At 35.8% G+C, this 21,251-nt stretch overlaps 1 protein-coding gene across 1 annotated transcript; it reads right to left on the bottom strand.

The window, feature by feature from the left end:
* Positions 1-10,047: 10,047 nt before the first annotated feature.
* On the bottom strand, positions 10,048-20,685 carry LOC129258704 (S-adenosylmethionine-dependent methyltransferase Rv2258c-like). The gene is made up of 5 exons (XM_054896936.2): positions 20,320-20,685; positions 16,352-16,562; positions 15,268-15,479; positions 14,866-14,988; positions 10,048-13,929 (listed from the first exon to the last, which is right to left on the bottom strand). Exons 2-5 carry the CDS (start codon positions 16,543-16,545, stop codon positions 13,370-13,372), a joined length of 1,089 nt encoding a protein of 362 aa, XP_054752911.2. The 5' UTR covers positions 16,546-16,562; positions 20,320-20,685; the 3' UTR covers positions 10,048-13,369.
* Between the last annotated feature and the right edge of the window lie 566 nt (positions 20,686-21,251).

Genomic DNA, 21,251 nt, shown 5'->3' with positions numbered 1-21,251 from the left:
TATTCTAATTCAGACAGTCATGACTAGCTACTCTAACTGAATGAGTCTTTTGGTACATTCATTAATTAAAATAACAATCATGATGACAAGTGGTCGTTATTGAGCTTTTCTATAAAGAAACATAAGGAGATGATTGTACTCATCGGGTATGTTAAATGGATAGAACTGAAAAGCTTGTCTTTACAAATGTTGGAGATAATTATGTGAAACAAGAAGTCTGATGTGAATGTATTCATTGTAATCAATCATCTAAAAAGTCTCTTTTTTTTGTTGTTGTTGTTGAAAAAAAAAGGTCTGGTGTGTATGTATCCATTGTAATAGAAAATCTGAAAAGGCTTATTTGAAAAGGTGATGCAATGCAGGCCACATGGTCAAGATATTTTTTATTGTTGAACCATACATGTAGTCTGAATATCTCCATAATATTTATTCTGAGATTATTGTCAAGAAGAACACATGAAAGGTAGTTTACAGTAGATCATACCATAAATGACGAGGCTATTTTGGTACATTGCATTCTTTATCACCTCATTTGCACGGGAATTTTTTCAATGCTATTTTCGGGTCATGATTACGGTTGTTATTTTTTCCGGCACACTCGTTAACGATACAGGTGATTTTTAATAATAAGAACTATTGTCACTAGTGTGCTTGGTTAGAAAGATATTGAGAGGTGCTCGTTCGCGGGATGTGTTAATTGAAAAGTTGTTTTGTATTCTTTCGTAGGTGTGTCAAACAAGACTATAGTGTTACATAATAACCTTTGAGTTATTGAGAGGTGACTTGTTTCTATTCACTATCTTATCCACCACTTTAAATGCAATCTTGAAGGAGTGATTTAGTACCAATCATGCACTCTAAATATCCAAGGTTGAATAACCTATTGAATATCTCCTTGTATACATTAGGAGGTTCCAATTAATACAGCAGAGCCATTAACCCAGTATATTGGAAATGTTATTATCCTGATCAAGCCAGGATTTCCTGTAATGCATTTGCTCTTTGATAATGAGGGTAAATGGTCGCACTTTAAAGTCATCTTATGAAAATAGAACACTGTACGTTTATCTGCATGAATAGATTGTGTATTAATGAGTTATCTATTTCGAAATACCTTCAGCTCAGACTGTTATGTTTTTACATCACATTGCCTGTGCTATGTATTTCTTTTTTTTTTGTATAGGCTGGCTTTTATGGCTTTGTGGAGTTGATATATTTACTATGCCGGTTATAAGGTCAGATATAAGCACTGAAAAAGAAGAATGGTAGATTTTACTTTATACAATTTGAAGAAAAAAAAATTCTCCAAAGAACCAATATTAAAGTAATTTAGGCTACAAAAGCCACTTTTTAAATTTTGCTTTGGATTTAATTACATGTACTGGATTATCCAATTAGAACAGGTTATTTTTTAATCAGAGGTCATTTTAAAATGACATAGATTGAATGTTATGTTATATACGAAGAAGGGGAGGTGCTCAAGCTTTCGCACTACCAAGTGTATGTGTGCAGTAGAGCGTGCCAAACACGGGATGTATGTCGGTAGGGGTGTTTGGGGGTGGAAGGTTTGGGGGAGGGCTTGGTTAGGGGTAGTGTGCATGATGTGTGGCTGTGTGTATGGGTGGATGTATATATCGCGACCCGTTTGAGATAAGAATCAACAACAAAACTGAATTGTTCTCGTTAGCTCTGTCGTTAGCATTCATATGTAATTGGAAAAGGCGAAAAAGAAGAGACTTATTACTACTCCCTTATAATTCTGTATGAATAGTGACGTACCAATAGATTAAAGGAATAAGGGAAGAAGCAAAAAGGCGGAAAATTTTTGAATGGTGTAAAGATAAACATGCGGATATTATACTCTTACAAGAGACATTTAGTACAGGAGATATTGAGGAAAAATGGAAACAATATTGGAATGGAAACATAGTTCTTAATCACGGCACAAGTCATAGTAAAGGGGTTATGATATTATTAGATTCAAAATTAGATGTCAATGTTACAAAAACAGTTAAGGATGAAGGTGGCAGATTTATTATTTTAAATTGCATTATGCAAGGGTTTAATTTAATCATAGCGAATGTGTATTTTCCGGTTAGAGGAAAGGAATTGGAACAAATAGATTTTTTGAAACACTTCAACGAAAAGTTGGATGAGTTAAACGCAAACAACAATCCAGTTATATTAGGAAGTGATTTTAATATTATTAGGAATATAAACTTGGACTATATGGGAAGTAGTAAACAAAATATAAACACCCGCTGTAATCTAATATTTGATCAATTCTTAGACCAACATAAATTATAAAGTCAAAAAGGGGCCTAAGCTTTCGATCCTAGCAGAATCTTCGTCGGAGGCAAAATGACAAACATATAAAGTGGAACAACCATAATATAGACCACAAACAAGCTACAGCAACACTAGAAACAAGGAGACAAAAGGGGCATTAGTGAGTAGAGAAGACCAATCAGGTTAGTGAAGGGGATGAAAGAAAAGGAGTAGGCAGACACAAAGGGAAGTTAGTGTAAGTAAGGCCAAGAGGGATTAAGATAATGAGGCAGGCAACATCAAACAGGATCTGGAACAAAACAGTGATAGAGGGATGAATAACTAGAGAATTAGTGAGAGGTGGGTCAAACAGGTTACAAAGAAAGGCTTAATAAACTGGTGCATAAGAGTGGGGGGAAAAAAGAAGAAAAAGAATGGGGAACAACTGATAATGTGCAAAAGACATATAAGTATATATGATAAAGCATTAAACAAACTAAAAGAAGAAGGTAAGTGTAAATATGTATCTATAAGTGATATGTATATAAATATATCCAAAAAAGAAATGTATATGAAAAAATATATAAATATATACACATATGGTGTAACTGATATGGTAATCCGCTAGGTGTGACGGGAAAAAACATAAGACTATATAGTAGGAAAGAAAAAAAATCTGTATATGTGAAAAAGAGGAAGCAAATTGCCTAAAAAGGTAAAAGCAAATATAGAAGAGAGGGGGTCTATTATGAAGAAACCATAGTATACATGTAAATAAGCAAATGTGGTAAATCTAAAAGAGGTGAGTGGAGAAAAAACAAATATATATATATATAATAATTATTATATCGCCTGAATAAGGAAGGAAAAATTGGAGCTGAGCTTGTATGAGATATGGGAGGAAAGTAGAGTAAGAAACTATAATGTAACTATTCAAAAAGAGCTGAGGGGAAAAATTATATGTATATATAAATTGAAAGTGGATAGGAAAGAAAAATCAGTCGTTCCCCTCTTGGATGTTCAGGCCATGAGGTTGGGTGGTGCGAAGTCGTCTCATCCAGAGCTTCTCCCTGCTAGTACGGACTGAGTCAGGACGGGTACCTAAAGATTCGATGCCCTGTAGCATCATGTCAGTGATGGAGTGGTTGGGGAGGTTAAAATGGCGGCCAACTGGAGTGTCCAGCTTTGCTGTGTTGACGGTGGATCTGTGCCCGTAGAATCGTTTCTTGAGTGTGGTCTTGGTTTCCCCTATGTATTGTACCCTACAAACTCTGCAAGTGATGAGATATACAACATTAGTGGTAGTGCATGTGATGTTGCCCTTGATTTGGTGAGACAGGCTGGTAGAGTTGCTGGTGAAAGTATCGCCCTCGTGAAGGTGTATTTCACATATGATGCACCTGTTGCTGGTGCATTTGAAGGTGCCATGCTGTATGGGAGAAGAATGGTTAGTGAGGGAGGGCACTTCAGCACGAACAATGAGGTCCCTGAGATTCGGTGGGCGTCGGTATGCTAGAAGGGGAGTATCGGGAACGGCCTGTTGGAGACGATCAGAAGTGTGTAAAATGTGGTGGTTATCAAACAGGATTTTGCGGAGAGGGGGTAGATTGGGATGGAAGGTGGTCACAAGCGGTATTCTGTCGGTGGTCTCCTTGTCACTTTTTGGTTTGAGAACTTCAGATCTGGGGAGAGAACGAACTTTGTTAATTGCCAGTTGGACTGCCCTGGCAGTTGATAGATATATATAAATTGATAGATATATGGAGGGAAAGGAATGCAAATAAAAAACAATTTACTTACAGGCAAAATAGCCCGTTCATGCAAAGCAGGTTGGATTATTGGTTTGTGTCTGAAAATATAGACGAAGTCGTGTGTAAATGTCAAATAATACCTTCTGTGGCACCAGACCATTCGGCAATCCAAATGCATTGTTATAACATGCCATCAAATGTAAAATTCAAAGGTTCTTACTGGAAATTTAATAGCAGCCTTTGCAATGATGAAGAATATAAAAAAAGAATGGCAGAAGAGATTTTAAGATTAAAAGAAGAGTTAGAGCGGGAAGTTGAAGATAAAAGGGTTCGTTGGGATTTTTTGAAAATGAAAATCAGCAACTTTACTAGGAAGTATTCTAGAGATAAGGCAAAGCTACGGAAACAAAAAATTTATATTTTGGAAAAAGAAATTTATCTTTGGAAAAGGAGTTATTAGAAAAGGTCGATGAGGGTAAGTTAGAATTGTTAGAGAGCAAAAGGAACCAGTTAAAAGCAATTTATGATTATGTTAATGAGGGTGTTAAAATAAGATCCAGGGCCTCATTTTATGAATGTGGGGAGAGGGATACTAGATATTTCACACAGCTGATGCAATCTAATAAACGGAAAACAGTAATACGCAAATTACAGAAGGAAAAGTCACTTTTGATCAAAAAGAAATTACTAAAAAAAAGAGATACATAGATTCTATAGTGGATTATATTCTAAATCAGTAGAAATTATTACTGATGGCTTTGATGATACTTTTTTTAAAGATTTACCCAAATTAGAGCCAGCTTCAAAAGAAATTTGTGAAGGGACAATTACTCAACGTGAATGTCTAGAAGCAATGAAACAAATGCAACTCAATAAAACACCTGGAAATGATGGGCTCAATGTTGAATTCTATTTAGTATTTTGGCAATTAGTTGGAGATGTTTTGGCTGATGCTTTGAATGAGGCTAAGTCTAAAGGAGAACTTTCATCATCTCAGAAGCAAGCTGTTTTTTATGTTTGCCAAAGAAGGGAAAGATCCCCTGTTAATAAAAAGTTATAGACCAATTTCATTATTAAATGTCGATTACAAAATCTTAACTAAAGTACTATCAAATAGAATTAAAAAGGTATTACATGAAATAATTTTTATCGACCAAGTTGGTTATATAAAGGATAGAAACATAGGAGATGCAATTAGATTGATTGACGATATGATTTACTATACACGGCAAAATAATGCACCTGGTTTCATAATGGCAATAGATTTTGAAAAAGCGTTTGATTCGGTCTCGCACATCTTTTTGCAAAACGTTTTACGTTCTTTTGGCTTCGGGTCCTCATTTTGCAGCTGGATCAAAACATTATACAAAAATGCCTTGAGTTGCGTATTTAATGGGGGTATATCGACAGGATACTTTAGTGTTGAAAGAGGACAGGGGGATCCCCTCTCTCCCTATTTATTTATACTTTGTATCGAGGTCCTTGCTAATACCATTCGTAAAGATAAATCCATCCACGGAATCAGCTTTGGTAATGTAGAAGTCAAACAAGCGCTCTACGCGGATGATATGACACTTTTTTGCGAGGGACTCCCAATCTATTGATAGAATATGAAAAATATTTGGAGATTTTGCTAAGATTTCAGGCTTAAAAATGAATAAAGACAAAACATTTATATTAGCGTTGGGTCCTCTTTCTAAAAAAAATATTGAAGTTCCATTTGGTAAATTAGTTGAAGCTATCAAAATATTGGGAATAACTTTTTCATTAGATGTAGAAATTCAGGAAAATGTTAATTACAAAGAGATTGTAAGTAAAATAAAAAAAATATTAATATGGTGGAAGCAAAGAGATCTCACCCTGATGGGCAAGATACAACTTTTGAAAACATTTGCACTTTCTAAAATAAATTATGTGTCTTCACTTTACCAGTACCAATATGGGTGTTTGATGAGATCGAAAAGTTAATGTTTGATTTCTAATGGAATGGTAAAGATAAGGTCAAAAGAAATGTGATGTCTATGGAGTACGAAAGGGGAGGACTTAAAATGATTGATTTTCATTTATTTGTATATGCACAAAGAGTCATGTGACTGAAAAGGCTTTTGACAGGAGATTTCAGAATAGGATGGAAACGTTTTTTTATATATGGAACCCGTGCATGCATGAAGTAGGAGGACTTTTGTTATTATTCACTAATACTTCACTGAATATTTGTAAAATATCATTACCAAAATTTTATATGGATATATTGAAAATTTGGGCCGCTACCAAAGACGTACTTCTTAAAAAAGAAACATCTAAAAGAAATGAGATATTTTTTAACAATAAACTTATTCGACTAAACGGGCAAATGCTATTTGATGAAAACTTATTTCTTAAAAATATATATAAATTGCATCATATTGTTGACAAGGAAGGTAACATCAAATGTCCTAGAGACTTTCTGAGAATGGGGTTAGATGGAAATGAAATAGATAAAGTTTATAAAGTTTTTGAAAATATTCCAGCAACATGGAAACACCTTTTGAAGAAAAAAGACAACTGTGAAGACACTGGTCTAAATCTAGAATTTATAATTAATGGTAAGATTAACAGTTTACCAAACGTGACATCCAAGAAAATATACAAGGCACTTTTAAGTATTAAATTGGAAAAATCGTATGCGTTTAATAATATAGAGAAGACATATAATTTCTCCGAAAAGATATCTGTGCTATATTTTCAAGACCCAGAAAATGTACTCTCAGCAGTAGGCTTAGAGAGTTTCAATTTAAAATGCTTTATGAATTAATATACACGAAGAAATATTTACATTTATTCAACATTTTCTCAGATAGTGAATGTTCATTTTGTGGGAATACTGAAGAAACTTACGAGCATCTGTTTTTTTTCATGTGAAAAGACGAGAGACGTATGGATAGATTGTGGTAACTTATTCAATATGTATGAAATAAAAAATGCCAGGTGGGTGGATATACACATTGGTGTTAAGCATGCTAATATAGGGAAGGAACAGATAATTAATCACATTATTCTTTTAATAAAATATCTGATCTTTTTTTACAGCAGGACTAAAAAAAGACCACCAAGTCCCAACGAAATTGGAGAGAAGATATTAGAAAATGAACGTGAAGAGAAAATTTTAGCAGTAACGCGGGGTAAATTATCAAACCATATAAGGAAATGGGAACATTTCCTTACAAGAATATAGAGGCGACAGAGCTCACGAGATTATGTTCCTTCATTATGTGTTTTTCTTGTTTCAAACGGAACGCGGGCACCATATGCAAGGGCGTATGAAGTGTGTGAGTGTTTGAGGGTGTGAAGTGTGGGGGTTTGCGGAGGGAAGGGGGGGGGGGTGAGGAGGGGGCAGGTACAACGCATATACTTTAAAAAGTTTTTTTTCTCTGATATTTGTTTGTTAAACCCATCTGGTAGTGGTACGATGCAGTGTCTTAGAATATTATTTCATGATGTGCATAATGTATACGAGTTTAAGAAATTTGTTCGAATTATTATTTACAATTGTTACTTTGTAAACTGCATTGTATGAAATTTCATTTGAGAGAAAAACAATAAAACATCTAAAAAAAAACAAAAAACTCACTATTTCTTTTGTTTTTTTTATTGTTCGAATTATACATTATTTCAATTTTTGCAGATTTGACAATGAAGACCAACTTGACTGAACCATAAAATGTTAAGCAATTGTAATTCAACATCCACATCCACAATGTGCTGCACTCAACCCAGGTGAGGTAAATGGGTACCGGTAGGAAGTAATTCCTTAAAAAGCTGTGTGCGCTATGAACGCCTATAGCTTAGCCGGGTAATATAGGAGCGCCTTGAGCACCTAACAAGGTGGATATGTGCGCAATATAAATACCCTATATTATTATTATTATTATTATTATGTTCAGGGAGAAATAAAACTTTGTTTCACAGGACAATGAGGATAAAATTAGAATATTTCATATTTCATTTAATAAAATACAAAAGAAATAGTGAGTGAGAGATGTCATCAGTTCCCTCATTTGCATACCGACCGGGATGTGCATATTTGTGAAATTAAGAGAAACTTTAAAATGTCACATCTTTCTTATTTTACATCCGATTTGGAAGAAATTTTCAGTGTTATGCTTGTGGGAAATTTCTCTTTTTATTCAAATCAACTTATGGTTGGGGTGGACTTGTCCTTTAAGTTCTTATTCAGAGTTGCGTTTCATGGTGGCTCAGTGGTAGAGCGCCCGCCTCATGGACGGGAGGTCATGGGTTCGATCCCCGGCCGAGTCATACCAGAGACTGATAAAAATGGGACCTTCTGCCTTCTTGCTTGGCGCTCAGCATTTAGAATGGAGAAGGGTAATAATAACATATTATGTTATGCAGGGCCCGCTGGAAGAACAGCTTACAGCTGAGAGTGGCTACCCTGGGTAAATAAGAGTTTTATTATAATTTATTAATTTATTAATCTATTGATATCTGTATTGTGCATTGTATTCAGTTTGCATCAGAATATGCTCGAAGAAGATGACCTATTGGTCATGCAATTTAGTTGGCACTTTCTACGAGTATAGGCTTCCCGGCCTGATGCACCAGTAACGGAAATACATTGAAATTTGTTTTATGTATTGATTATGAAAAATGCCAAACAAAATTATTATTTTTATCACGACTGCATATGATACGATGTCAACTGATTAAAGGACAAGTCCACCCCAACAAAAAGTTTTTTTAATTTTTTTATTTAACCAACAAAAAGTTGATTTGAATAAAAAGAGAAAAATCCAACGAGCATAACAATAAAATCGGATGTAAAATAAGAAAGTTAGGACATTTTAAAGTTTCGCTTAATTTCACAAAACAGTTATATGTACATCCTGGCGATATGCAAAGGAGGAGACTATGATGTCATCCACTCACTATTTCTTTTGTATTTTATTATATGAAATATGAAATATTCTAATTTTCTCCTCATCGTCAAGTGATACGATTAATTCCTCCCTGAACATGTGGAATTAGCATTGTTTAGTATTATATTGTTCAGTCAAGTTGGTCCTTATTGTCAAATTTATAAAAAATGAAATATTGTATAATTCAAACAATAAAAAACAAAAGAAATAGTGAGTGATGGACATCATCTACTGACTCACCTAGTTGTGCATATCACTGTTTTGTGAAAACTAAGCGAAACTTTAAAATGTCATAACTTCCTTATATTACATCCGATTTTGATGAAATTTTCAGCACTATGATAGTTTGATTTTTCTCTATTTATTCAAGTCAGCATTTTCCTGGGGTGGACTTAACCTTTAAGGAATATCCCCGAATAACGACATAGTCACACAAACATAACCGACTCGACTGATGGGATGTCACTGGAAATAACGTAATAGATTTGGTAACCCTGGAGTTGTGTTCGCCGATGTGACTGTGGTTAAACTTTTTGAAAGTCAGTTATAGATCATCAAAGACAAAGAAGTGTTATACTCTTTTGAATTGTTACTTAACAAAGGAACGTGTATTCATTCACAGTGCCTTGAAATGCTAAGTGATGATAAACATTTTGACATAGCACGGCAAGTTTTCAGTCTAAAATTAAAGCTTTCAATTTAAACTATTACGAAGTTCTAGTCGTGCAGACTGTATCTTCAAGAACTGTGCTGACTCGGGCTATCAATTAAGGATCTTTGAGTAACTTGAGAGTGCTCGGCTAATCAGCCACACTTGCATGGGTGTCGATCACGGGGGGAGGGGGGGGGGATATATCCCCCCAATATTTCAAGTGGGGGGGATGGCCTGTATTATCATCCCCCCAATAATTTAGGGTAGAAAATTTATAATAATGATGATGAAAAAATGAAAAGGTTTGATCACGGGGGGATCAAACCCTATGTCAAAATATATTAAATAGTGATCTCTCATGTACATCTATATATGGTTGACTCTATTGTCAAAAAAGCTAATGCTCGCTTGAAATTTCTATACCGGTACCAAAATTGCATGAATACGAAATCCAGACGCATTTTAAGCTTTTCATTAATACAGTGTTTATTTGATTATGCTAATGCAGCATGGTACTGCAGTCTTGGAAAGGTTGATCAAAAAAAGTTTATAATTATTCAAAATAAGATTGTTAGATTTATTACTTGCTTACACCCAAGAACACATGTTGGGAAGAATGAAATCGAAAAAGCTGGCCTTCTTCGCATAGACTTGAGGTCGCAACAACTTATACTTCACCATGTTCATAAAATTTTCTATTCAAACGAATATCATTACATATCAAACAATTTTACACGGTCATCTAATATTCACGGGCATGAAACAAGAAGTAGTCTGTTTAACTTTGTTGTACCTATGAGAAAAGGTCAAATTGGTAATACATTTTATTATAAAGGTATACATTTTTGGAATTCCCTCCCTTATCATAATAAATCGGTTAAGACTTTTACACAATTTAAAAGAGTATTGAAACAACACTTTAAAAATGTCCCCACTCTGTAATGTTAAATATTCTTTCTAATTTCATGTGTATCGTGTATAGTCTTATATATAACTATTTAGTTATGATTTATTTAATCAACTTGTTTTACATTGTTTCATCATATTTTGTTGTTTGCGTGAAAGTTTGATGTCAAACTTATTGTACTTTTTCATATCTTAGGTTTTAAGATTCATGAATTTTGTATTAGTTACGATGCATTTAGCGCTACTTAAAAACTGATTATTAGTGTAATTCTCATATGTAACTTAGAAGTAATGATCGTTTACTCAACCTGTTTTACAATTATTTTAATCATATTTTGTTGAGCTGCGTAAGTGTTTTTCATGGCAAACTTATTTGTTTTTGTCTTTTTATATATTAAGTTTTACAATTCATCGTGTAAATTTAGTGGTCTAGACTTAATTGATGTAGTTTGTAGATTTCTATAGGTGTTTTTTCATAGATTTACATGGTCTTCAATTACTGATGTAAGGACCCCATTGGAAATAAGCCATCTCGGCTTTCATGGGTAATCCTGTCAAGGTATACACTTCTGTTTATAATTTCCTTGTACTTGTTAGTTACCTGACAAATAAAATCAATCAATCAATCATGATGATTATAGTGATGATTATAGTATGCCACCAATCAGCTTGTTTCCCTCGCAATTTGTGTATATTGTTATTAAATAAAAACATTCTTTTCCAGGACTTTTAAACAGATGGGTGGAGTTTCAAGATGAAAAAGAATGAAATGTTTACGTATATGATATTTTATAACACATGACATAAAAGGACCCCGACGAAAAACAACCTTTGTTGATAGGGTGTTCCATCCCACCAGTGGTAATATGATCATATTTCTTTATTTACAATTTTTAATAAGTGAAATCAATTAATGGTTTCAGAAAGAATAATCATTCATTTCTCTCTAAAGCGTATCTTCGGATATGAACATCGGATTTTTTTTTCATGTTATTCTTGTTATTGTTATGGACTTGAATAACTAAACTTGATTGGCTCTTTCTTATTTTGGCAAAAAGAAATCTCTTTTGAGTTTGGAAAGGGATGACAGTTTTGCATTCTATATGAGCACACTCATGCGGTACGTAAATTTCATTTTAACACATATATTAGCTGATATTACACACTGATGGTTCAAGAAAATGTTGGAGAAATATCATAACATGATCGTTGAGTTTTGATTGTTTTTATGTTTGTTTTTGTTTATTGCACTTATAAAGCATTTAAAACATGTTAAAATCCAGGGTTAAAATCGTCTAAGGAATGACGGTAAGCCCGATGGCGCACGAGAAGCCACACAGTTTGTAATTTGTGCTAGTCTTAATTTGTCTGAATCTGCATTTTATCATCATGCATTAAGAAGAAAAAAGATATCGCCAGTCGGGTTAGATTTAAGAGAAGTTGTATACATCATGTCCAATAAACAGATCACTTTGTACATGGTCCAGACAATTTTTGTCATTTTTTCTTTCGTATGAGTTTAGAATAGGCTTACTTGTAACACAAATTGAATTTTCAAAAAAAAAATATAAGTACAGTACACTGCAATAATGAAAGAATTACCAAGAACACAGTGGCGTAACTACGGGGGGGGGGGGGGGGCATGGGGGCACGTGCCCCCCCAATCGGCTGGCAAAAAAAAAACGGGGAAGAGGAGAAAGGAAGAGAAACGTAGTGGGAATGAAGAAATTATTGTTCATTATAATGTTATATTATAATAATGTTATGTTATAATACATAAGAAACATTTTTTCAGAATTTTATTTTGCTCAGGCCTAGATTTCTTCATTGTTCCCGGTACTCGCATTGTCTGTTTAACGTTTTTAAGTCAATATACACCAAATATATTTCCTCGCACTTCGACTTATTGTTTTATGTAGTGACATATGGTTCTTTTTCATGACTACTTAAAGTGATTGCCCCATTTTAAGGTGTTAATATAAAACATTTCCTGTCCGTGCTTACGTTCGCACTAGTAGATTGGTGAGATATGACTGCTCTTCATGAATTCCTAAAAATCAGTCCTTAAAATGTCCCTTTTTCTGATCTGAATATCAAAAATTTTCGATCGCATCATTTGTTTAGTGAAATACGTATCGTATGGTCTTAGTGAATTCTTACAAACAGGCCTTAGAATGCCTCTCTTCAGGTCTGAATATCCTAAATTTTCAGCTCGCTTTGCGCTCGCAATATTTTACGAGTGAGATGCGTATTATCATGATTATAATGACTACAAAAAGTGCTTCATGTGTTTAGATGTAGCAAAATCAGCAAGCGCTTTGCACTCGCATTAGATGACTATGGTGAGATATGTATACTCTTAATGGATTCCTAAAATATAGTCCTTAACATGTCCTTGTTTGGGGTAAATATTTACAAAAATTTCAGCTCGCACTTCGCGCTCGCATTGTTTGTTTAGCGAGACAGGTATGTATCATGATTACAAAAATTTGCTTATAATGTCCTTTTTTGGTCTGCATATCAAAAATTTTCAGCTCGCGCTTCGCGCTCGCATTATTTGAGCAGTGAGATACATATCCGTTTAATGGCACTGTCCTTAAAATGTCCCTATATTAGGTCAGTATACCTGGCAACTGAGCGCGCGAAGCGCGCTCACTAAGTGACTCAAAAATTTTGCTGGTACCCCCCAATGCGTGACTCACGGTACGCCACTGCAAGAACACCATGCATATCAACCACTCCCAAATGTCCTAACTTGTGATTTTAGTGGGGGTAATGTTGAAAGATCCCCATCCACAAGAACATTTGTGTCAATCATCCCCCCAACTAAGAATACCGATCGACACCCATGCACACTTGTATTATTAATCTTCAAGTCATTCAGGAGAAACACTACACAGAAACTGTTGCCTTGATGTTTGGGTGACAGATTCAATCTTAAAGCCATGTTCCTTCAAGAACTCAGTTGCGGCTTCTTTTCCCCATGCTGTTCCTAGTCCAAGACTCCCTGGTGTATTGCAGGACACGGGTAGGCAATGGAACAGACTGTAAGTATACATCTTCGAGCATCCTGGAGACTTAATGTTGTCTACCATGTCTGAGCTTGCAATAACCTCGAGAGCTGACATCAGAGCTTCCGAAGCCATCACCCTCTTGACTTCCTTTAAAACCAAATCTGGACGTGCCAAGTCATGGAGGACATTGAAAAAGAACACGTAGTCGAATGTACATGTCCATTCTTCAGGAAGCTTTGCTGCATCGAGGTTGTGATATTCGACGTTCGTCAGGTTCTCATTCTTAGCAAATTCGCGTGCTATCTTCACGTTATCCTCGCCGAAGTCAATGCCAACGAATTGACTGCGAGGGAACTGTCCGGCTAAGATTCGAGTAGCCACACCGCGACCACATCCTACATCCAACATCTTAATGCCCCCACCTGCAGAAAATAACAAAAGCAGGTAAATACTTAACATTTCCTGAGCTAATGTTAAATTCGAATTGTTTGCTACACTTTCGTTATATTCTTAAATGGCATTTTCATAATGGCTTTGCGGGGGCAGGAATAAATCTTCGAGACAAGAATAACTCTAACAACCATGGTAAACGGGTAAATAATACCAACTGAACCATGGTAAACGGGTAAATAATACCAACTCAACATCGCTCTTTCTGCGCACTCCTTGCTCTTGATCTTTATTATATTAAGGCAAAATCATTCTATGTTATATGCATAACGGGCTTGCTCATGAAGTATTCCCACACTCATTTAAAAGAATGTTTTGCAAAGCTAATATCATCCCTTTTAAAATGATATCCATTTAAAAAAATCATCCCTTTCAACTATTTTATTTCTTTGAAAACATTTTCTTTGTAACAAATTCTCTAACACCTTCACAAAGAAATGATGAATTTAAAGTAAAATTTAAACAAACTTTCATCGTGTTCATGTAGAAAAAAATCCGCTACACCCTTACTCCATCCCATCAAAATTAAACACACACAAAAGTAAATATTGATACATTATACACAAAATAAATTGACTACATTTATTTCAATGTCTTTATATGCCTTCTGTGCGACAACACACGATATGCATTTTATGATATTTGTATTTGTTTTCCTGTAACAAAGAGGAATTATAGAAAATATATTTACGTTCATGATTTTCAATTTCTTCGGCGTCAATCTGTTAGGTGTATTGGAATTTCATTGAATTAATTCTTACCAGTTCTCGATGTTGATTCTGAAAAATAAAATATTACCTCAATAAAGATCTGCCTCGCATGGATCTGTTACCATAAATCAATGATTCCAGTAAATTACGTTAAGTATTACGATGGTTACGGTAGAAAAGCAATTTAAAATCTCTTACTTAGTTTAGTTTGAAGCGGAGGGATGGACGGAATAAAAACCTGAAGGAGTTGTGTCTTGTAAAACCATTCTGATGAATCACATTCATACTCTGTGAATGTCTCAGCCTTGGAAAATGGAAGACCTTCAACGATAAACGAATAACAAACCAATATCAGTATGGGTTCAGGAGGAGGTAGGAGACAGATAATCTTTTAATGAAGCTTTTAATTGAATAATTTTTTTAAGGACCAGCCTTCATAATCAATTAAAGCGGTTGTTAAATTATAGAATTCATGTTTCCATTGTTCAATTTTATAATTCATCTTTTGGTTAATAATATGTCATGCGCATTGACAGTCCTTAGCAGATAGTCGAATTAGCAGCATAAGTGTAGCAATGAACAGGTGCAAGATGAACTTACCAATTGGACCTTCCTTTTTAACTACCTCAAGCATGTCATTGAAGACCTCACTGAGGAAAGGTATAGACTTTGTCGAAAGGAGGATTTTATTCTGAGGGGTCCATTTCTTGAAGGCGTCGAGTATTTGTCCAGGTATGTGGAAGCGCTGTGTGGCAGGATCGAGAAGAACGATGCGAGCCCCTGCCATCGCTCCAAGCCATTCACGGACGTACCTATAGGGTATTTAAGATAATGAAAGAGAGGGAAGAGTGTTGATGATAAAATGGAATATCTTTTGAAAAGACGGGAAAACTGAGAAGAGAGGGTAAGGGAGGAAAAATCGGTACAAACCGACAGACGATATATTTTTTTGAAATAAGGTAATATATTTTGATGATCTGGAGTCGATTTGCCTGTGGTGTACTTGAAGGGTGAGAGTGGAAAGGCTGGTAAAAATGATTAATAAGAGAAAGAAAAAGTGACCAAAACCACATACAGAGACAGATCCGAAATAGACTAGCGCACTTTGCATCAGTTAATAAAGGATCTCAGTGGGTTACGTGTGGGAATAAGGGTATGTCGGTATGCAATGCACCAGACTCCCGAATATTTTATTTTGCAATTTACAAAAAGAAAAGAATAAAAAAAAGTAGAAGAAAAATATCAGAAAATGAATTGTACTAACATTTGGTAGATTCTCCCCACTCCTCAAAGTAGCGAGTGTGACGTCATCGTTTCTCTACTTTGCTTGCGACTTGTTTTGCGCATAAAACTGTATTGAGAAAAGCGAAACTTTGAAATGTATAGCTTTCTTATTTTAAATTGAATTTTGGTGACAAAATACCTGTTATGCGTATACTCCGAGATTGACTGTGGACCACGATTACTCGTTTATATATATAGGACCATTTTAAAGGCCAATATGTAAGAGCCTAAGAGCACGTGTACACCTTGTAGTGTCAGACCCCCCCCCCCCATCCCGGGGTTATATACCCTCGTCATTCGACAGCTAAATCTATTAAGAAATTTTGTTACCAAAGTTCAAGCGCGTTATCTTGCCATCCCCAAGACACCGCTCCTGAATGACATTGATTTTGAATCCTACCTTTCTTTCATACTAGCAGCATCAGCCAATTCTTGTGACGTCATCGGTGTGTGGTGGTTCTCTACAAGCACATCAAAGAGACCTGATTTAACACCGAAGGCGATCGATAGAGATGTCAATCCATTCTCAACTATTTGACCCAGACGATATGAAAACTGGTCCAGAGATTCCTCAGGCTCTTGTTGAACCGCCATGTCTACTGAAGTGCAAGCTGTATTTGAGAGAAAAAAGGAAGGACTCAATTTTATAGTTCTTAAAAATTAACTTTGACCTATTTGGACAGGGATGAAATATACCTTCAAAATAAACGATTACCACATAAATCAATTCGAAAAGGAGAAATTTGACTTAAAAGGGCGAGAGGTGCATAATCTGCTCTAAAAATAGTGTCGACTATTATCGACGTATGCAACATTACCTTAATTTTTGTCAGTTTTATAGCGCAAATCTCACCGCAATGAAGGCTCTTTAATCTCTTAATTAAATAGTATAATCGATAACCCAGCTAGCACATATATATTATAAAAAAAAACCAAAAAAACAAAACAATGATGTTAGCTAAAACTACATTTTTATAATTTCAAAATTTATGTTAACAGGGGCCGCGGAACGGTTTTCAAAGTGGGGACTGACCATGCATAAAATAACAATTATGGTAATTTTTACGTCTTTGAACACGGTTTTGGAAAAAAGTGGGGGGGGGGGGGCTGAAGTCCCACAGCCCCCCTCCGCTTCCGCGGCCCCTGGTTAAGAATACATGAATGTATACAAATTTCGCCATAATATTCCAAAATTGTTATACAAATAGTTGCTGTTTTATGTTTTCTTTAAATCGTGTTATTAATATATTTTTAAAATATCAAAAGCGAACTTTTATCTTTAATAAAAAATATACTGGACTTAACATTAATAACAGAAATATGTTACCTTAATAAGACATATACAGTGCGTCCCACAAAAAACGAAACCGAGATTTATCGATGATTTATCATAACTTAATCGCAAATACAATAGACAAATGACCTACCATTTTAAAGCTTAGAATCTCCTCTTTTATTTGAAATTACTGAGATTTTTTCTCATTCACGCATAAGTGAGCAAAAGAAATTTGAAAAGGGGATACCAAAAAGTCACTTGGCGGGCCGTATCTGGGTTTTAAAAAGAAAACCACATTTTTTTAAAGTTAAATATCTGCTCTTTCATTTGATATCTCAATTACAGAAAATGGTCAAGAAATAACAAAGTTCTGGTTATTTGAAATAAGGCTTGAATTTCAATAATTTCATAAAATGAAGAGGTTTTACAGGCTAGCGTTCAAACTCACTCGACACTCCGTTTTGTTGACGATTAGCCATGCATTAAGTCTTTTGTTACCGTGCGATAGCTTCAGTGGGAAACCGGTGAAAACACGTTTATTTAATGAAATTATGGAAATACAAGCATTGTTTCGAGGGATCATAACTTTTTTACTACTTGACCATTTTCTGTGATTTAGGTATCAAAGAAAAGAGAAGATATTGAACTTTTTAGTCATGTGATTTTCTTTTTGAAATTCAGATACCCCCCGCCAAATGAGTTTTTGGCATCCTTTCTTCGAATTGTTTTTGCTCAATAATGCGTGAATGAGGAATAATCTAAGTAATACCAGATGAAAGAGGATATTCTAAGCTTTACATTGGTATAGGTCATTTGTCTATTTTGTTTATGATTAAGTTATGATAAATCATCGCTAAATCTCGGTTTCGTTTTTTCTGGGACGCACTGTATAATGGTGCTTTTTGACAGACAACCGTATTCATTTGTAAAGATCGGACCTGTTTGTATTTTCTCTTTCTCTAATTTGATTAAGATGGGAAGTGCACTATGCACAGTCAATGTCCTATTCTATTTTGATGAAAGCATTTTGAAAAAAATGAATGAAAAACATATCTGAGATCTTATATAAATGTTAAATTATAACTTTATGTGTTAGCTGGGTAGTTGTTGTTGTGGGTCAGAATGAAAATTAGATGTCATTGGAACATGATTATCTAGTTGTTTTGCATCACTTTATTGTGCGAAAAGCAATAAATGAACAGTGTAAGAATGACAATACATATACATTTACAGAACAGAAGAGAGCCCAGGACATGGTCACATTACTGACACAAGCAGGGCATAATAGTGGGAATAATCATGTCCATAATAATTCCAAAAGCATTAATCGGTAGGCCTATTTAAAGCGGCTACCTGTCGTGGGTTCGAGTCCATCTCGGGCGGATGACTGAAGCCTGCCTTGTGTACAAACGTGTCCTTCCCCTGTTCCATATATGCAGGCTACTAGTATGTAACAGTGGAAAAAATAAGTCCTTATAAAATGTTTCCAAAGATTTATTTTAGTAAGAGCTTCATAATTTCGAAATGCTATAGAAAATGATTAATTGTTGATGTAATACATGCATTTTATTTTTTTTTTCAAATGGTTTCATAACCAGTCATAGCTAACGTTATTATGATATGTCTATTATAGTCCAGGGGGGGGGGGGCAGTAAAATATATTGCTGTATACATGCGTGACCAAAAAACGCGTTTAAAGGGGTGTTTTTTCAGTTTTGGACGCGGGCCTCGCATGCACTCGTTAAGGGTATCAAAAACACCAATATAAAAAAATAAGGGTGGTTTTGAAAGACTGGTCAAGGGTCAATCGCGAGGTCAAACGTATTTAGGGTATGTTTTTCCAAAGCTTTTTTTAAGACTAGCCAAACGTGTTTAGACTTTGAGGATATTTTTTCCCCAAGCTTTTTCCCGGGGGCTTTTTCCTCCTCGTTTCAGGTTCTTCCCGATTATTTTAACCCTAACTGCACTGGGGGGTATGCAATATCCATGAATATAGTTTTGTCTATTTGAATATATTGTTAGCAAGAGGACAACACTTGTTTAGGGTCATATATTCTGGCGACAACTTGCTTAGGGGCCAAAATGTGTAAATGAAGCTCGCGAAAACCTTGTTAAGGGGGTTATTTTGCACACAGAGAAAAACTCGTTTAGGGGGTGTTTGGAAATAATTTGGCCAGGCATGTGTACAGTAATAAATTTGACCCCCCCCCCGGATTATATAGTGCTCTAATGCTGGATATTGGTTCGTGCATTCATGAGTGAAGAATACATTAATGACACTGTTGTGGGAATACATGCCCAATACATGTAACTATATGATTTTCACAAGCCGAAATAGATTTTCATTAACATATCGAGAAGCTCGTTAGCTGTCGTGAAAGTATAGCTTGCCTCCCGGGGGGGGGGGGCACTCAGTATATAATGCATAGTGGGTATGTGCCGCGGAGGGGACCCCCATTTTTACACTCAAATTTCCGTTCCAAGGCATAGCATTTTTGTCTTATTGAGAAAAAGAACAAAGAAAGCCGCTCCAAGGCATAGCATTTCCTTCTTAATCGAGAAAAAAGAAGAAAGAAATCCGTTCCAAAGCTTCGCATATTTTTCGTTACGCCGTTCCGGTCGCATTGATCTGCTACAATTTTGGTGAAAAGCGGCCGTAGAGCGCTTTTCGACCATCGCCTAAGCGCGAGCGCACCCGGCGGAGGCCGCGCTAGCTGCGTTATGCACGCGATTGCCCGTTCCATAGGGATGCATACGCACTCACAGAGATACGGAGATCCGTTTCGAGGACCCCCGTTTTCACAAACATTTGTAGTTCCGAAGCCCGTTCCAAGGACCCTCCTTTTTAAAATAAGCCCGCTCCAAGGCCCCCGTTTTTTGCCTCGCCCGCGGCACACCCCTACCACTTTTTTGGTCGAGTGCCCCCCCCCCCCCACAGTAGCACCATCAAAATTTTGCAGTGGACCGTTCATATACACATACTAGTACACGTTCACACTCGCATATATGCAAACACACGCACACTATAATAGTCAACGGCTACTTGTAGCTATGCACACACACTGTGTAAAACTAAATGTGAATACACTTACTATTATACTTCTGCCTGCATGTCTGCACAGATATAGAAATACGTCATGTAGCTGCAATGTAGCCTATCCACTGTCTTGACCTCTTACATGTTGAAGAAATACCATACATTCATGACATGACATGCACGCCTACCACGATGTCTACATGCTGTTCGTTCATTTGTGTACAAGTATTTATTATTGATTGTGCTTTTGATTAAGTCCACAGTTCAATAATTTTTGACACGATCGGTACACACGTACAAGAACTAAAGGGAGGTGAAGGAGAGGTGAGGGGGCGTACCCACAGTGGGCGGGGATATTACAAAAATAGGTCTCGATAGTTTATAGGCGCACCACGGTGGTTGATTGGGAAAGGGTATACGTGGATCGGGAGGGAGGGGGGGGGGGGGCTTCTCTAACTCGCATCTGTAATTTCTTCAACACACTATTATGTTAACGGCACATTGGGTCAAATGCATGCATAAAAAGTAACAATTGCTTTTGATAGGCTTTTGCTTGAATCCGTACGCATAAAAATTAGTTGTTTGCGTTTGCTTTGTACTATAAGCTCAAGCAAATGCTAATGCCTGAGAGCATATTTGATTCACGATTAAGCGATTTCACAGCGTAGGTCCTGGACCCTTTGCTTGTGCGTTTAGGCATGCCAATTGCTTGTTTCTTTTTTCAAGCTCCGTCATAGCTTCTTGAGCAGCTTGCTTGATCCAGAAGTTCATGTTTTCTTATCATGCACCTGAGAGAGAACCCCCAAGGTGTATACTAGTAGCTTAACATGAAAATGTTTTAGCGAACTGAATGCCAACTATAAACGGGACAGTTTTGAAAAGTATCTATATTTTTATGTTAATAAATGCTCTGAAATCTTATCTTTGAAATGCCATTAAAAAAAAAAAATTTCGTTCATGCTTGAGCGAACACGGGACGTTTTTGTC

Source organism: Lytechinus pictus, chromosome 4 (assembly GCF_037042905.1).
Source record: "Lytechinus pictus isolate F3 Inbred chromosome 4, Lp3.0, whole genome shotgun sequence".
Lineage (NCBI taxonomy): Eukaryota > Metazoa > Echinodermata > Echinoidea > Temnopleuroida > Toxopneustidae > Lytechinus > Lytechinus pictus.
The sequence above is the reverse complement of the archived record's forward strand: the minus strand, read 5'-3'. Positions and strand labels throughout refer to the sequence as shown.